Below are 18102 nucleotides of genomic sequence, written 5' to 3' on the forward strand. Positions count from 1 at the left end.
ACATTTTATTCAAGCGTTTCTTAAGACATTTGTTCAAAGAGATGTCAGGTTATAAAAAATTGAATCAACCTTCCCAAAGCTCCTTAACCTCTTGTTATTTTTGATAAATCAATAGCATTACGCAATATATACCGTGTGATTTCCCTAGACGATCTAGTAGCACTCTTCTTTACAACCTTCTTTCAAAACGAGAAACAAGAAGAGGATTTACCAAATATCATTGTCATCGAAGCGCAGAGACGCTCCGGTGATTCTTATCTCCATTCATCTCTCCGAGTGAAACTATTTGACGTCGCCTTGAATAGGCTCAGACAGTTTTGTCGGGGGTCCGTGTCGTCGACTGTAGCCAGCTCGCACGATCGTGAATGGAAAGACTCGTATAAAATCAAAGGGCCGACAGACTCTTCCTGCGTAGACGAGATCAATGAGATCTCGTTCAATAGAGAAGTTACCTTCTCGACCGCCGGCGCCGTATTACCCTTCAAAGTCACCGGAAAGTCATATAAGCCAACCGATGCAGCCTAACCTTTATCCACAGATAAAATAGGTTTCTCTTATTCCATCTGAATTTCTAAAGAAACCAAGACTTGATTTCAGTCTGGTTAAAAGCTTCGCTCGATTAAAGCTGTTTTTCAAGCAATAACCTACTTTGTGAATTTCATGCACGCGAATCCAAGTATGTATGCGGCAGAAATGAAGCTTTCGTGCATGTCTAATTGTAAATTGATGCGAAACAATGCGCATGCGCCGAAATCCCATCACTTTGCGGACCCACATTGTGCCTTTTATTAAGGCGCCTTGTTTGTTTACTCTTCTCGAGCTAATTCTTCACTATTATTATCTACATTATTTTCACTGGCTAACAACTGGTTGGTCTGCAATTGACTAACCAATACAAATTTTTCGTTACGTGCATATATTCGAAAGAATTCGAAATTAAATTATCATGTATTACGGGCAGTTACGATAGAGTGACACAAAGCAATCTGTGTTTGAATGCCTCCACTCGTGGACAATATCGATATAACCTAAATGCGATAAATCGCGAACGTTTGATTCGACTCATGGGAAATTTACGCGTTTTTGAATCGTCCCGAGTCGCACGCGAAATGCAGGTCAGAGAACCGTCTAATATTTATTGTTGAGATCGTGGGCTTGATCTTAATGGCGCGGCGGCACGCGATTCTTTACCAACTATGCTCCTTAACTCCAGCTCTCGACCTTCTTCCCTATTCAACTAGCTCGAGCAGTGAAATTGACTCTGCATGCCTGTGATTTTGGCAGGGAATGGGAGTCGAGTTCGTAGTGAATGCACATTGTGTATACGTGTTTTAGGTGGTTTGTGTGAGTTTGTTGCGGAGATTCGAGACATTTATTTAACCTCTTTATCATATTCGAGCCTGTGCAATATAACCATATCTTAAATGTAATAAGTTTTATTTTTTATTGCAAAGTTCTTGAAATATATAATGCACACAATAAGAGTATAATATTTTATATATATATATATATATTATATTTAAGAAGTTTGGGATAGTTTAAAGATGAAATAAATTGCTTTTTAAGTTTAATCTCTTACTTTCGACGAAATCAAGTTTCTCTGGAATTTGGTGGAGTTTAAGATTTGATATCGGTGTCGTAGGAGTTATGTGACACTTTAAGGTGGAATAAATCTAGCGAGGAGTTTAAAGTGCGGCAAAGGAGCGTGGAATGTTGCAATAGAAATTTATTGCAGTGTTAGTGCATTGGTAGATTGATCAAATTTACGTGTAGCGTGGGTAACCAATGGTAAATATTTTGCAATGTGTATAATTTCTCAGTAATCTGAGGCTTATAAAATCTATTGACAACTAATGGAAATTGTTGATTTAACAGATCAATTTTAAATTCCTCGTTAATCTAAATTTTTTTAATCCTATTTACAGCTAAACCTTACGACGAAAAATTAACGAAGTGGAATAAAAATGGCATTGTGATTCTTCTCGTCGTGTATTGGTGTCACATCAAATTTAAGAGACAGTTTTACTTGCGGATGCTGCGTGTTACGTTGGTGAAGTCGACGAAAGCGTAAAATAGGAGCTCGTCCGAAATACACTAACGCGGAAGGTTAAATTTAACGCAAAAGGCTGAGAAATTAGTTTAGAACTCGAAGTTTCATTGGTACGACGCTCTTGAAACGCATTCAAAGAGGTCGGCGACCTCGAAAGGGGATGAACGCAACTGTTTCGTGGGAATTTCTTATTGTGGCTTATTTGGATAAAGCTACTTTAAAATCAGCGCTGGATTCGTCTGTATTTTGCCCGGAAATCATAAAATGTTTGGGCCAGGCGACTCCATGTACAGAAAATGTTATGTCCACTTTTTACGTCCGTAGAATTCAACTCTTTACTACTATGCACTTCTTCTCCAAAAAAATATCGCGTTTCAATATTAAAAAAGTTTCAATAATATACTATCCATTAGAAGAATGATAACATGATAACAAATTATTAGTATTAACAAATTCTTATTGTCGTATAGAAATGCCAACTATTGCTTCGGTAAAACAAACAAAGGAATTTTACAGGTAAATTTTACAAATTACAAGTCATCTTATAACGCAAAATACGACGTGTAAAATTGTCTCAATTTATTAATAGTATTAATAAATTATTATGATAAAAGATGCAGGAATCTTAGCCTCATGAGAAATTAGAGATGAAAATGAGTGGGAAAAGATTAACCACTGGTCCTCCTAAAAAGATGCAGTCCCATGGATGGATGGTTGTGCGAGTATTACAGCAGCGCAAAACCGTTCCCCGAATTCTCATCCCGGACGTCGTACGACCAAAGACAAAAACAACTCACATTCATCGAGGACACAATAGTATTATTCCAGGAAGTGCTAGTTCTTCCTAGATTCCGGTCACAATGTTCTTAACGCCTGGAAATTAGTCTTGACCAGGAAACATCTATAACGGCATGTATTTTCTGCCGTGATTGTAAATCTGTTTGGAACATGCGGTTTGTCCGTTAATCTAGGCGCTGTTGTTCAATTGAGTCAATATTATTTGTTGGTAGATTAGTGTGTGCAAGAGCGCTCTATCCATTATTGACCAATTCGAGCACGTATTGGTAAATTTCACACCGGCAATTACGATGAAATCGTTCGTGGTCGCTGGAAATTAGCAGTATCGTTTGCGGTCGTGAGCTGATTGACACTGCGTGAGCGGGGAATTATGTGAAGCAGCTTTGCTTTGTCGTTTCCTGCATTTAATAGGTTTACGGCGGTGGACAAAGTTTGTAAAAAATGAAGACAAGGTAGAAAAAGATTATTTTTCATTTTTTACTATTAGATTATTTTCAAAGTGATCTTTTCAGTGAAATATGATTGACAAAAAATAAGATCTATAATTGAATCATTATAGAAAATAGAATAATATTGATAATAAAGAAATAAAAATCAATTATAGAATAACATATAATAATAATAATAATAATAATAATAATAATAATAATAATAATAATAATAATAATAACAATAATGTGGATAGACTTTATGTTTACTTTTATATGTATAATGATACTGTTTGATCCTTGAATTAAAGTTAAGATTAACGTTGCGATTATGATTATCCTTTGTCTGACTAAATATATTTGAAGTATCAATTACAGTAGAATTTTTGAAAGATTCTTGGCTGTTAAACAAATAACTGGTTCCTTTATTGTTAGGGAAGTGATACATTTACACTGTACATGAGAGTGTGTGTGTAAGGGTTAGAGGGCGTCAAGGACTTAGTGGAGACAAAAGACTGTTGCCAGATGTTAGAAGAATCTAGGATAGTCGGTTGGCGACCAGCGTGCGTGCAAGACGTTCTTCAGAGAGTAATATAGATGTATAACTGTTGTGTGGGAAATATAGTCAATAATTTGTATTCCCAAATCCTCGAATTTCCTTAACATTTATATTTCGCTCAATTATCATAGAATCGTGAAACTGACTTTCACTTCAAATTTTGTCTGTTTCAGGAGTAACAAGTACCTGCAAAAATCATCCATCAGCCGGATATGTGCTGTCGGAGGGTTTTTCATTAGCATTCCCGTCTTTCTAACTGGTAAGAACCAATTCCTTCAATGCTGTCAACTTTAACCTTTTGAAAGATACTTGTTACGACCGTTCGCGGAGAGACGCGGTCGCGAGGAAAACGCGTCAGCGAGAGGCGTAACTTTTCGCTACGATTCGGTGAATCGACGCCGCGAAGTAGTCGTTCCCCTGTTTCGTTTAGGATAACAGACGTGGTTGATTTGAATATGACACAGTAGTAAGTTATATTTCACCGTTTATTCCACAACTTAGAGCGAGGATAGTTACACTGGTGCGTATGTACGAGATGAGTGAGTGACTGAGTGATCTGCGGGTGTGTATACCCGCTCGAAGGATGTTGACCGTTCGAAGGATGCAAAAACAGTACTCTTGGAAGACGATGCTGTCTCGGAGGAGAGCTAAGGATGAGTGTGTCTAGCGCACGGGACCATCGGATTGGTTGGTGCCGATGTTATTTAGGAGAGTGAGGGAATAGGCTTCGTTTTTAATTGGTTAAACGAAGGGTCTTAACCGCCCTCGAGAGAAAGTGGTTAGTGGGAGGAAAGTTGCAGCGTACGTGACAAAAACTGACTTTCCCTTGTTAAGCCGTGGTAGACAATAGTCTCTAGAAATTCCTCCGGACCAGATGTTTGTTTCGTTTGAAGGACCTTTTCTAGGAAATCTATGTGATTTATGGAAGGTCCTTGAAATCATGGAAGATACGCTGCGAATATCCGAAGACATCTGGTTGCCATATTGCCAGCGGTGTGTGGCCTCGGCTAGGTAGTGTTACGTGACGTAACATACTCCCCCCGTTGAGAGGGTACCGATCAAAAGTTCTGTAAAGGTAGAGTTAATTGGAGCTGCCGCCCAACTCCATGTTGATTGTTGATGACCCGTATTCTGCTGGATGAGCTTGGCTTGATGGTAGGACGAGCTGCGTGGCACCTCGATCCAAGGTGCTCCTTGCGGTGTGAACCACAGCCGTCCGGATGATGCTGTCGTCCTCAGGGTGAACCTGGCGATGCGGCTGAAGGCCCGTTGCCTGGATGGCATGTTGTCTCCCTTGTAGTCTAGATCGCCGTCTTCCTCGTCGATGCCGAGCGATTTCCAGGTGAAATTCACGACCCAAGAAGTGTCGTGAATCTTGCTTCTGGAAGTGTCGTTAAACACCTCGGCCCAGGAAGTATCGTCGAAGGGGACGTCGGTGGGGCTTGGTGAAGATTCATCAAGCGCGGTGCGGCGGTTTGAGGTTGATTGGGAGGCTGGACTCCCCCCGATGACCCGCTCGAATCGCATTCTCTTAGGGATGACCCTCGGTGGAGAATGACCGTTGGATGTCGTGACCGCGACTTGCCGTGTGCACGGTAGCGTTCCTTATGATTCCCTCAGCTCCTGAAGTGGTGTTTGGTCGGGTGGATACTCTGCCAACTGGATGCCGGCATGGTAAGGCTGTCCTGAAATCACGCTCCCGTAAATTCGTTAGTGCGTCACTTATTGGGAAGTGACCGGGAATGAGGATAGGGAGATCACTCGGATTGGGTGATACGGGATGGCGAATTTGAAGGGTTGAGAATCTATTGTATCTGCCGGCCGTTGAGAAAACTTGTGCCCCTCTTCTTGGGTTCGTCGGACTGCCATGGGGTCCGAATTTCCAGCAACTCCCTGTTAGCCTTGACGGAGTTGGTGCCGTTGTCTGTGATGATTTTCGCGCAGTATCCTCGCCGGGAGCTGAATCGGCGTGGAGCGGCTAGAAATGCGCAGGTTGTTATTTAATTCTTCCTCGTCTTCGATTGGTGTTTGGGCGATGAGCTTCGGTCGGTGCCTTTGTTCCACGATGCTTGAGATTCATGTGAAGGATGAGATTTTCGGTCTTTTGGAGTCGACTGGGTAGATCTCCGCGAAAATTCGGTTGTGCGTCTCGATCGATGTGTAAAGTGCTGTTGCGATGATCCAGGTGGAGATCGTCCATTAGAGAATCGGTTGTGCGGCGAACGACCGCCCGACGATCGATCTCCAGACGACCGACCGCTCGTTGACCGACCGCTGGAATACCGATCGCTTGAATACCGATCGCTTGAGGCCCGATCGCTTGAAACCCGTGGACTGACCTGAGTGAGCGCTCGGTGTAAATATGTGTGATGGCGTTGCCCGCACATGTGACATAAACCGGATGTGCATTGGGTGAGTGAATGCCCTTTGCCTAAGCAATTTATACAGAGCGATGCCCGTTTTACAACTTCGAGGCGTTTTGTAGCCGATTTGGCCTTAAAAACCTTGCAATATCTGAGTTCGTGAGATCCCTTGCAGGTCGGACACATCCACATCCAATCTGTAATGTGTGTTCGTTCATGCCGTACGTTTTGTCGGTGACGAGTGTGTTGGTGGGTATCCCCCTTTCTCATTGGTGTTGGAGCGTTCGTTTGATCGCCGTTTGTCCTTGTTTGCAAGAAGTCTATTAAGTGCTTGTATGACGGTAATTTCTTGTCGGGTAAGGTGCGTTGCCATTTGCGAATGATGGCTGGGGGTAGCTTCCATGTGAGTAATTTGAGAAGAACGGTGTCGGATGTGATTGGGTCACCGAGGTTCTCTAACGCTTGGATATTTATCTTGACCGTCTCGAGAAAGTCGTCTATGGCTTCGGGTGTCTCCTTAACTATTTTCGGATAGTCGAAAAGTAAGTCTAAGTGGCGCATGCAGATTTGACGGTGGCAGTCGAATTTTTCCTTAAGTACGTCAACGGCGATTGCATAGTTTGACTCGGTGATGGCTAGCGATTGTATACTTCGCGCGGCCCTCCCAGTCAAGGCTGATCGGAGGTGATAGAATTTTTGGACTGGTGTTAGTTGTTCGTTTTGATCTATCGTTGACGAGAAGGAATCGTAAAATGACTGCCAATTTTCGAGGGTACCATCAAATGTGGGTATTCGAATCTCCGGTAGTTTGAGCGAAGCAGACTCGCGACCGGCAGCTGATTCGTCGTTTGTCGATTGTGACGTCGTAGTTAGTCGTAGGTTGCTCAGTTGAGTAGTTAATCGGAGTTCTAGTCTCTCGTACTCGTCGGCTATTTCAAAGCCGCGCGCGGACTCCTCCTCGTCGATGCTTACGATTTCATTTTGAATGGCGCGGAGCTCCGTTTCGTATGTGTCCAGACGAGTTTTGATTTGAATTAGCTCGTTCTCTCGCGGACAGCCGGATTGTTCGATTTCATCCAGTTTTTTCGATAAGCGTGTAAAGTGGCCAATGCAATAACTCCGGCGTCGACGCAAGGCGGTAAGCTCGTTTCCGGTGGCCATTATTTGTTAGATAATTGAGAGTGGATGGTTATAACTTACTTCTGTTGAAGATTGTCCAGTTGCGGCAGGAGGTTGCGTGGTTGCGTTTTAACCACCGAATAATACCTCTTCAAGGGTGACGATCCTTGTCGTTACTGACCTCGCTGGGGGGGTAACGCTTCCGCTGCTGGTTATGTTGGATTCACGTGGCACTGTATCGTAGTGGGTGTCACTGGTATGCGCTTTTCACTTGACGCGTGATGCGGCTTTGAGGATCGAATGATTCGACCGGTTACGTGTCCACACTTATCACTTGTCACTGAATCCGGCTCGAAGGACCAAATGTTACGACCGGATGGGTGACAAAACTATCCACGGCCACTGATAATCCGGCTCGAAGGACCAAATGTTGAATCCGGCTCGAAGGACCAAATGTTACGACCGGATGGGGACAAAACTGTCCACGGCCACTGATGATCCGGCTCGAAGGACCAAATGTTACGACCGGATGGGTGACAAAACTATCCACGGCCACTGATAATCCGGCTCGAAGGACCAAATGTTACGACCGGTCGCGGAGAGACGCGGTCGCGAGGAAAACGCGTCAGCGAGGGGCGTAACTTCTCGCTACGATTCGGTGAATCGACGCCGCGAAGTAGTCGTTCCCCTGTTTCGTTTAGGATAACAGAGGTGGTTGATTTGAATATGACACAGTAGTAAGTTATATTTCACCGTTTATTCCACAACTTATAACGAGGATAGTTACACTGGTGCGTATGTACGAGATGAGTGAGTGACTGAGTGATCTGCGGGTGTGTATACCCGCTCGAAGGATGTTGACCGTTCGAAGGATGCAAAAACAGTACTCTTGGAAGACGATGCTGTCTCGGAGGAGAGCTAAGGATGAGTGTGTCTAGCGCACGGGACCATCGGATTGGTTGGTGCCGATGTTATTTAGGAGAGTGAGGGAATAGGCTTCGTTTTTAATTGGTTAAACGAAGGGCCTTAACCGCCCTCGAGAGAAAGTGGTTAGTGGGAGGAAAGTTGCAGCGTACGTGACAAAAACTGACTTTCCCTTGTTAAGCCGTGGTAGACAATAGTCTCTAGAAATTCCTCCGGACCAGATGTTTGTTTCGTTTGAAGGACCTTTTCTAGGAAATCTATGTGATTTATGGAAGGTCCTTGAAATCATGGAAGATACGCTGCGAATATCCGAAGACATCTGGTTGCCATATTGCCAGCGGTGTGTGGCCTCGGCTAGGTAGTGTTACGCGACGTAACAATACTAGTACATAAGTTATACGTTTAATTTTTCTTGAATTCAGGCATGAATCTAAAAGATACTGTGAACTATCTCTGAGTGTATGAAATCAGTTTAGAAATCTAATGGAAATAAAGTTAATTTTAACGCCGAATAGTCATTATTTTTCTTAGAAAAATAAAAATGATCGTCTTTTAGGGAAGTTTTAACAGATTAATTTATAAAGAGCTGAAACAGAATATTCATGTCATGCATGAATACGGCTGGTGGATGGATCGAGATCTAATCTAAAGTTTACGTTGTGTCATGCTAGTTTACACAGCTATCATTCGCTCGATCGATCGTTAAGCTGTTGAACTCGATTCAAGACGGACATTTTGACTCTGTTCAGAAGAAAACTGCGTTTTAATAAATTTGACGGAATAGAAATTATGATAGACTACAACGTTTTTTTAATTATATCATAAAATTTATTTATTTTTTTTAATGTCATGTTAGAAACTTCAAATACTGTCCAAAACTTCGAACGTAATCGTTTTAGAAATTTGTAAATACTTAACGACCAAAAATATTGAATTCTCTATTGTCTGAAGATAGATTCTCTATAATTTAAGTAATTTATTCGTCGAGAATTGATATATAAAGACTTAAATAATAAATTAATTGAAAAATAATTTGCGACTAGTATTGAAAATTTCAATGAAAAGCATATGTATATAGTTTACGCTTCGAGAATTATATGTATTGAGAATATGTATTTGCGCTGATTCTTTGTCCCGCTTGTTATGGCATACGTGTTATAATGATCCTCTAACAATGCTTTCAGGTATGATATTGTATACATTCATCCAGTTTCATTCGACGCCGGTGTCACGTAAAATGGATACTTGGGTTGCGAGAGAAAAGAAAGCTGAGTCGTAGCCCAACTATTAATTCTCTTTTATCGAACTTTATTATGACTTTGGCACTTACAGTAGAATAACGTTGAACAGAGAAAGGGGTGTTGTACAAGAACAGCAACTAGAACGAGAACTCCCCGGGCTGGATGAAGTCTCGGCTTATATACACCCTGGCTTGGGGATGTTGGGGGGTTTGGTGTGGATTCCAAGGAGTCCGAAAGTCGGGGTTGGGGCCTTATCTCTGATGGGGACTAAGATGCGTCGCGGCGTTGGCGTCCGACAGTCGGGAGTCGATGTCTTTTCTCTGAGAGGTAATTGGTGTCACACCGGCAATCGTTACGTCGGTTTTCATAGGCCTTGGCATCGTGTTTTGTGGATGCGCAATGGTCCATAACGTCTTCGTGTGGCAGAGGGTAAGAACATATCGCTATTAAAAAAGAAAACGAACACGTTCAAACACGTCTAAATCATCTTTTATGTGTATTTTACTCGGAAATCGTTTTATCGTGAAATTTTGTTTTCAGAGTTACCATAATTTATCTGGTAGAGTTCATAAAAATTTTTCTGAAATCAATTGCAAGCTTTTAGGAAACCAGGATTTTTCACATTTTTAAGAAGCGTTATAATTATATTGCTGATCTTTATTTTATTCGTGCGAAATTGAAAAGTACGCAAATGGCGCAAAATGCATAAAATGCGCTAAAATATACGTATATAAGAAAACAAATCTCGATTAAAATTTTATTTCTTTGATTATGTTCGTAAAACTACAAACTTGTATAAAAATACGCATTCTAGTTATAAGTGTTAAAACATTCGATCTAGTCCTTATCACATTCATGAAAACCTCCATTTAACCATTCGTTGTATCAACGAACATTCATATGCAAAACTTACCACCTACCACATCCTCCGCGTATTAATATAATCCCCTTTTATAAATTATACACTTTAGAGTGGACTGGTTGGGTCAGAGTGATATAAGCTTACAAGTTCTCGAGGAGTTCTACCGAAGTTACATTTACGTTTGCATAATTTCACCGAAAAAGATACTCTGTAGAATGACAGGTTCGTTTGTTTATGTGATCCGCGATCGCAACTATTTCAAGGGGATTTTATAAATAACCATACACACGATATTCAGTGTATTTTCGTATTCTCGTTTATTTTTGGGAGATTTGTAAAACTGTTGAACAAAATAATTGAGTAACGATTATATTTGCTGAGAAAAAGTCTTTTTCTCTGTACCCCTCCTTCTACTTCAAGCATGTAGTATTGACAATAAGATTGACAATGGCTGAAAGTAATCCAAAAGAGTTTTCACCATGGTTATCGGTAACGAAAAAGATTTGAATCATCTTTAATACTTATTCGTAACTAGAATCATTTCAACTAAAATGTAAATTCTTATATTATAACTTTTTTAATTTGTTATGGCCCCTGACTACAACCTAACCTATCATTCTTATTTCGTAGGAGAAGACGAATGCCGTGAAGGTGTTAGCGCGCGAACAGTGCGAAGCGGCGGTACAGCTGCAGCGTCAGCAGCAGCTGCAACAGCACCAGAACCAGCACCAGCTACAACAGCAACAACAACTACGTGGCCCGTTAACCATCCACCATGCTGGCTGCCCAACGAAAGTCGGGCCCGTGACGAACCAACTAAATACCAGCCACGCAACGCACGGCCGAGCTGCACAGTACCAACACTATCATCACCATCATCATCATCGACACGTGTCAATGTCTCCACCGCCCTTGTTGCTCTCATCGCCAGCTCCGATCGCGGCGACGCACAATCATCTGAACGTGAGCGGACACAGAAACGTGGTTACGCCACCGGATACACCAGCAGATAGATCGCCACCGAGTCCTGGAAATAAGCTAAATAGATCGCAGCATTTGCCACGGGAAGCAACCGGCAGCGTCAGTTCTGGTCTTCCGGCTGCCACATTGGATCTAAGTAGCGCAGCAACCACCAATAGTCCGCATGAATTGTCCACGTTAGTTTAGAAATTTGGTCCGAACATTATATCTTCACATAGGATTGGAGATTAATAGTTGATAGTTAATTTACACATCGATCTTTTTATTTGTAAATTGGGTCGTGGTTTAGAGTTGGTTTGTAAAAATTCGGTCCTAATTGTTAAATGATGAATATTGATTAAGAATAATAGGCATTGATGTACCAATCTTTTTTTAACTTATATACTTGAGCACACGCATTGGAGATTTCACTTTTATTCAGTGAAACAGCAACTTCATTACTCGCTTATTCAATACGGCAATTGCATATATTTCATGGACATTTTAACAATGTTTTGAATAATTTCTAACGGTACAATTGTGATGAAGTGAAAAAAATCGTGATAAGAAACAGAGAGAAAAGTTGCTCGTTAATGAATATTGACCAGAAATAAAGTAATTTCTAAAGAATATCCCGAAGACGTCGTAGATATTACGAAAGGAATGATTAATTTATACCCGCGTGTATCTTGCCATTACCATACTATTATTATTATTATTATTAATATTGTTAGTAGTACTCGATTACATTATTATTAATATTAATATTATTGCCTTATTATTATTAATGTTATGGAACCTCTAGTCCTAGGTTACTTTCGCTGCCACGAAAGGATAAGATTTTCGAATTTTTGACTATTACGTGTAATTCAAGTTTTCCTGTTGCGCATGCGCAGTAGAAAGAAAGTTAGCGGAACTCAAATCTCGAACTATAGAGAGTTGAAAAGTAGTAAAAGTAAAAAAGCACGAATAACATTTGTATTTGTGCTGGATTAAGTTTGATAATTGAAAATTGAGTTTGATGATAACATTTTTTTCGTATTCGCTTTGGTAAATATTAGTTTTATTTAAAATTGAACAAAGCATTTTATGTTTTTCAAATACGGTACATAATCGTAATATCGAATTTTGTAAACTGATAGTAAGAAACTCTATAATTCGAGACTGGAACTTTGATCAAGTTCACATTGAACGTAAACTGACTTAATTTTGTTATTTAAGCGTGTATACTATACGTGTTTGTTCCTTCTTCTCTTGTGCGCAGGCTATAGCTTAATTACTTCCAATAAACGCAGTTATATCGAATCAATGACCGATACAAATTTAGATATTAGGATTATTTAAACAGGAGATTAAGAACTAAAAAGTATTGTTTTTATACTGCATATGTACATATGCAATATGAACGACAGTTTGTGTAATAATATGTACCCCTCTTCTTAGTTTACTTTTGTATATTTTGCGACATTTGATATTAATTTTATGAGGAACGTACTTACACTTTATCTTTGTAATTAAATGTGAAATGAAAGAAAAGAAATGACATGAGAAAAGGAAATTCGATGTATGAGTATATACGAATTGACGGAATTAAAATTTAACGCTATATTTAAATAGAAGACGTGAAATATCTTGTCATCTTAAAATAACTTGATCATTCCTATTCTTTTACATAAAAACACTTTTCGACTGTAACTTAAGAAACATGTCTGCTAACGTGAAACGTGCCAGAAAAAATTAACAACTTCCATTAAATTGGCAAATTTCTCATTAATATCGTAAAACTCGCGTTTACAAAGATCAGATCAGTGTACATAATATACAAAACAAATGCAGAATATATAAATATAGCACATACGTTCTGAATTATATTCGAATTGGGCAGGGTAACCAAGTGAAAATATGTAAATTTCACGATGTGTAATGTACACTTTATCGAACTTGTAAGTAGTGTAGAAATAGAATATTTTACACGTAACAAAATATACAAACGACAATACACAAGTTAAATTATTTGTTAGATCCATGTATAACAAGCATAGTACAAAAGTGTTTTAGCTTTATGTACTGGTAATTATGAGAAATACCAACTTAATAGATGTATTTGGTATGTACCTAGTTAAGAAAACAATAAATTATTCTGAACAGATAAAGCATTTAGTAGCTTGTGAAGTATGAATTTTCGAAAACGTAAGTATTTTATATCTAAGTAGTTAAGAAACGCGAGCAAGGGAAATCAAACAAAGGAACAAAGTTTTTTTGTTTAAAAATATTTAATTTGTTGTTCTATTATCCGAGGTTAGAAGCGATAATGTACAAAATCTGAATAAATAAGATTCTTCAATATTATTGAATTTTAATTCTAGGGTAAAGTAATATATCCGCATATTTTATTTATATACAATATGTATAAATAATGATGTGATTTGACTAATTTTGTTGAAAGAATATTTGTACTTTTTACGTAAAACTTCAGTCTTTTACAAACTTTCTTGTAATTAATAAACCAGTAAACACAATATTAATAAAATCTATTAAAATTATAAACAAACTCATAAGTTTTAATTTTAGTCCTTAAAGGTTGAAATATTTTGCTCCAATGTCGAGACATTTGTTTTAATCCAAAACATTACTATACTGAATCGATAATGTTGCATGTGCCACGAAAATGATGATAGTGTCAGATAACTTGTTGTGAAACGAAAAAGCATTGCATGTACATTTCTGTTGTTTTGTTGACCATGAGTTTGATGATCTTTTAAACTTGCCCATAGCTAAGAAATCAAACAGTATATCTAAACGAAATTAATTTCAAATTATTTTTTAGGTTCTAAGCTTTTATCTAATCTTTCAGAAATTGTAAAATTTATTCCACAAGAGCCTTTTTTATCATAACCAAGTACACATCTTTAAACCATTTAAGTCTTCCTTAGTAATTTCTTCTTATCTTTAATAGTAACGAAAATAATTTAGATGAACGTTTTAAAATTGACACCCTGTATATTAAAAATAAAAGATATATTTTCTTCATAATTGGATAGGCTTTTTACAATGGCAATGTACAAATATCAAAATTGCAATTATACTATAACATATGTATATATATAAGCTTCACATTTAAACACAAGATTCTTTATTATATTTTTTTAATACCAATATTTTAATAATTATAACAAGGGTTTTTTAACAAGAGATGTATAACATTGTATACAAATTTTCAAAAACCTATAGATAATTTCAGTTATGCTCTTGCATCATTAATTGTTGATGGAACTCTTACCTCAATTCCATCTAGTTCCTTAGACATTACTATTTGACAGCCTAGCCGTGACCTGAAATTAAATATTATATAACTGAATATGTCAATAAATATATTTATTGCTATACAAATTAATACTAATACACAATAAAATTTCTATTTATCCATTTGAAAATCAACATTGTAAATATGCTAATTCAAACATAGATTTGTAATGATTATAGGGTCGTAAATAAAAAACTATGAAAATTTATTATAATTTCAGTTTCGTAGTATTCAGAGATAGCGATTTGAAATTCTACATTGAGATGCAGATTTCGAAGTACCCAATACTAACCTGTTTTTACATAAATTTAAATAGAAAAATTCACTTTATAAAATAGTAAAAGGTAATAGAATTAATAATGTGAATGATTTGATACTGATTATTATGAACTAACGTATCTGTTAATTCATATGCTAAATCCAACATGTCTAATTCTTCATCTGTTGGTTTGTCAGGAAGTGCATCATAACCTTCTTTCGAAAATATTAAATGGCACGTACTACAAGTTAATGTTCCTTCACAAGCACCTATATCAATTATATTTTAATATTACAACATAATTATATAATAAAGTATCAAAAGTTAAAAATAATAAGAATATTAAACTTGATAAAAATTAAAATTTTCAAATATTTTCTACCTCAAAATTATTTATTTTAAATTAAGTAAATTATGCTTCTTTAAAACATACCATATCCATCTAAATCAATTTCATTGTTTACTACTATGTCTAATATAGTATCTCCAACTTTCCCTTTTGCTTTGATTCTCTCTCCACTTGCTTTAACAAACGTTATATTTACTCTGAAAATAATATTTATGAAAGATAAAAATTATCTCAATATAATTATTTTCTTTATTTTTTGTGTTTCTTCAATTAATCTTCTCTTAATTATACCTTGATTATATGTATCACTTATGATAATAGAAATAATTTAAAAATAAGATATACTTGTCTTAATAATACATAAATAAAATTCGTATATCATATATTTATAACAGTGTGATATTTTTAGTTGTTCACTGTCAATGTTGTTCTTATTAATACTATTCTATTAATACTATGTTATTTTTCTAGATGTTATACTCCTACAAAGAGAAAAATTTCTTAGACATTATTATTAGCATTATTATTTTGACACCAATTTTATATTGGAAGGTAAGTACTGAAAGTCTATTAAAAAAAGAAGGAAAGCACAAGAAAATTTGTATCACTTACTCTTGTTTTTCTGAAGGTGGTTGCGTGGTCGATATTCCTCTTGTTGCCTGCAAAAAGGGCAACGTTGTGTTGCTTGTATATTTTGAATAATTTGATGCAATACCGAGAATTGATCTCGAAAATTTTTGTAATTGATTTACTAACGCCATTCCACTGTCATAAATATCATGAGTATGGGACACCCTGACCGAACACCAGATAAGTATTGCGGAAAATATCAATTGGAGATCAATTGTACTTTGTACAAAAACTTCCACGGCATTCTTCGGCTGCTATACTGGGACGTTCCCTTACTGTGATAGGTTATAAAACGATTCCTAACACAAGTGACGTATCTCTACCGGACACGTGCTCTTCGGGCCACACGTTTTATGATACAAGATCAGCAAAATGATCAATGTGTAATTTTACATATCTTACACTTTTTCCAAATGAAATATTGTTTTTATTAAACGTTTAAAACCTCAGGCAACATTTATTTCATCTGATTTCAGTTTTACAAATATATATCTATAATACATATCTGCATAAATTACGGTCTGGTTATATCAAACAGGGACCGACACTCGCTAGGGAAAACTGCCCAAAAATTGAATCGTAAAAACCAATATGAAAGACAACAAATTTCTCGTTCTGCGGAACAAATAGAAATGAGCAGAGTATCTTTATCTTTATCTGAGACATTCAAAGCGTATCACGCATACGCTAAATATGAAGAAAACTTTCTTGTCTTCCATGTTCATTTTTCCCTTTCCATTGCCGAACGGTTTCTTCTATATTTATTTATATGTTCGTGATTGATGCTATTGACAACATACAACTAAGGGGAAATACGAATAGTAATAGATAGATGTATAATTCATTATGCAATTTTATAGAATTAAATCTTATTTATCTTCAGATATAAAAACTATATTTACCAGCTGAAACACTAACGCATATGCAGTATAATATAATCTGCTTAACAATCTCGTTTTAGTTATAATATGTGATTAATTCTTTTGCTATTTCGCTATAAACAGTTTCTTGTGCATACAATATTTTTTTATTGTATTCTAATATATTGTTAGATATTGTAAAGAAAGTAAAATACAGTTATTGAAGTTTGGGAACATTCAATGTTAACCTTGCTTCAAAAAATAATCTTTCGAATGAATGGGGAATAGATTTTTAGTATAATAGTTGGTATAATGTCATCATTGTTTACAATGTGTTAGAGTTAAAGAAATGAGACAAATTAATATTTCAGAAGCAAATTCAATATTTAAATGATGTTATTTTAAAATGGCAGATGATATGAATGTTCTTTTTATACGAGGAAATGGAAACGTATGTATGATAATGGAAACGTAATGGTTTTAACATTATTTTAGTACAAGATCTTAGCATAATAGTAATTAACAGTATCCACTACCTTTTAGTCAATTTTTGAAAAATGACATATATGATAATTTGCAATAGTTTGATAATAAAATACTTGTATCAATATTAATAACGTATAATTTGCTATCTCAAAAGGATACAGACACAGCCAATGATATTTGGGATGATAGTGCATTAATAGAAGCATATGATAAAGCAATAAATTTAGCAAAAGAAGAAGTTATCAAGCGAATGGGAATGGATGTTGGAAATTCTCAACCGAAAGAAAACCTACAAAATCTTAAGCAGCCTAAACACGCAAGTAAATTACACAAGGTTGTGATTTTGATAGAATATTACAAATTTGATACAGGATATTATTAAATATATTGATTAAGAAGCAAATTATTTTATTTTGCTATTTACTTATATTTATTTGTATACACATCTTTTCTCTATAGAAATGGATCATAGGAGCACCTTATCGTGCAATATACTCAGAGGATGGAGAAATTTATGAAGCTATAATATCAAAAATTTACGAAAACAATGGCACGTGTTGAAATGGTTACCACTTCTAAGAAAACTCTACATCTGGTCTTTTTTAGTTTTCTCAAGCACTGAAGCCATCGACAGCGTGTAGACAAAAGACTGCGACGAAGTCAGGCCATAAACAGTAGACAGGCGACGCTGGCTTCGGGGTTTTTCAGTTATTAGGTAACACAGCTAGCGTGCGGATCTGGACCAGCTCAAATTGTATTTTTACTTATTACACTTCTATTTAAATATATTTTCTACCTTACAATTTATCCGCGTGTTTTCTCTGTTTACACACCGAATAACCTCAACAGGTTATGGGCCAAGGGCTGTAAATTGCAAGGTAGCAACGTGAAATGAATAAATTGTTAATGT

At 36.9% G+C, this 18102-nt stretch overlaps 3 protein-coding genes and 1 long non-coding RNA gene across 4 annotated transcripts; 3 read left to right on the forward strand and 1 right to left on the reverse strand.

Annotated features, from left to right (window-relative positions):
• The first annotated feature begins 3277 nt into the window (after positions 1 to 3277).
• On the forward strand, positions 3278 to 9467 carry LOC117239385. Its single transcript, XR_004494431.1, has 3 exons — positions 3278 to 3300; positions 4009 to 4094; positions 9426 to 9467. It is a non-coding gene; the product is annotated as an uncharacterized LOC117239385 (long non-coding RNA).
• A 50-nt stretch (positions 9468 to 9517) lies between these two features.
• Positions 9518 to 12022, forward strand: LOC117239386 (dual specificity tyrosine-phosphorylation-regulated kinase 1A-like). The gene is made up of 2 exons (XM_033504888.1): positions 9518 to 9911; positions 10975 to 12022. Exons 1-2 carry the CDS (start codon positions 9882 to 9884, stop codon positions 11509 to 11511), a joined length of 567 nt encoding a protein of 188 aa, XP_033360779.1. The 5' UTR covers positions 9518 to 9881; the 3' UTR covers positions 11512 to 12022.
• A 2281-nt stretch (positions 12023 to 14303) lies between these two features.
• On the reverse strand, positions 14304 to 16191 carry LOC117239388 (adrenodoxin-like protein 2, mitochondrial). The gene is made up of 4 exons (XM_033504891.1): positions 15829 to 16191; positions 15301 to 15413; positions 15004 to 15136; positions 14304 to 14636 (listed from the first exon to the last, which is right to left on the reverse strand). The coding sequence occupies exons 1-4, from the start codon at positions 15975 to 15977 to the stop codon at positions 14546 to 14548; spliced, it is 486 nt and encodes a 161-aa protein (XP_033360782.1). The 5' UTR covers positions 15978 to 16191; the 3' UTR covers positions 14304 to 14545.
• Positions 16192 to 17141: 950 nt separating this feature from the next.
• LOC117239389 (survival of motor neuron-related-splicing factor 30-like) lies at positions 17142 to 17753 on the forward strand. The gene is made up of 3 exons (XM_033504892.1): positions 17142 to 17157; positions 17347 to 17526; positions 17652 to 17753. Exons 2-3 carry the CDS (start codon positions 17443 to 17445, stop codon positions 17751 to 17753), a joined length of 186 nt encoding a protein of 61 aa, XP_033360783.1. The 5' UTR covers positions 17142 to 17157; positions 17347 to 17442.
• The last annotated feature ends 349 nt before the right edge of the window (positions 17754 to 18102 follow it).

The sequence above is a fragment of the Bombus vosnesenskii genome, unplaced genomic scaffold (genome assembly GCF_011952255.1).
Source record: "Bombus vosnesenskii isolate JDL3184/JDL3185 unplaced genomic scaffold, Bvos_JDL3184-5_v1.1 scf7180000013976, whole genome shotgun sequence".
Lineage (NCBI taxonomy): Eukaryota > Metazoa > Arthropoda > Insecta > Hymenoptera > Apidae > Bombus > Bombus vosnesenskii.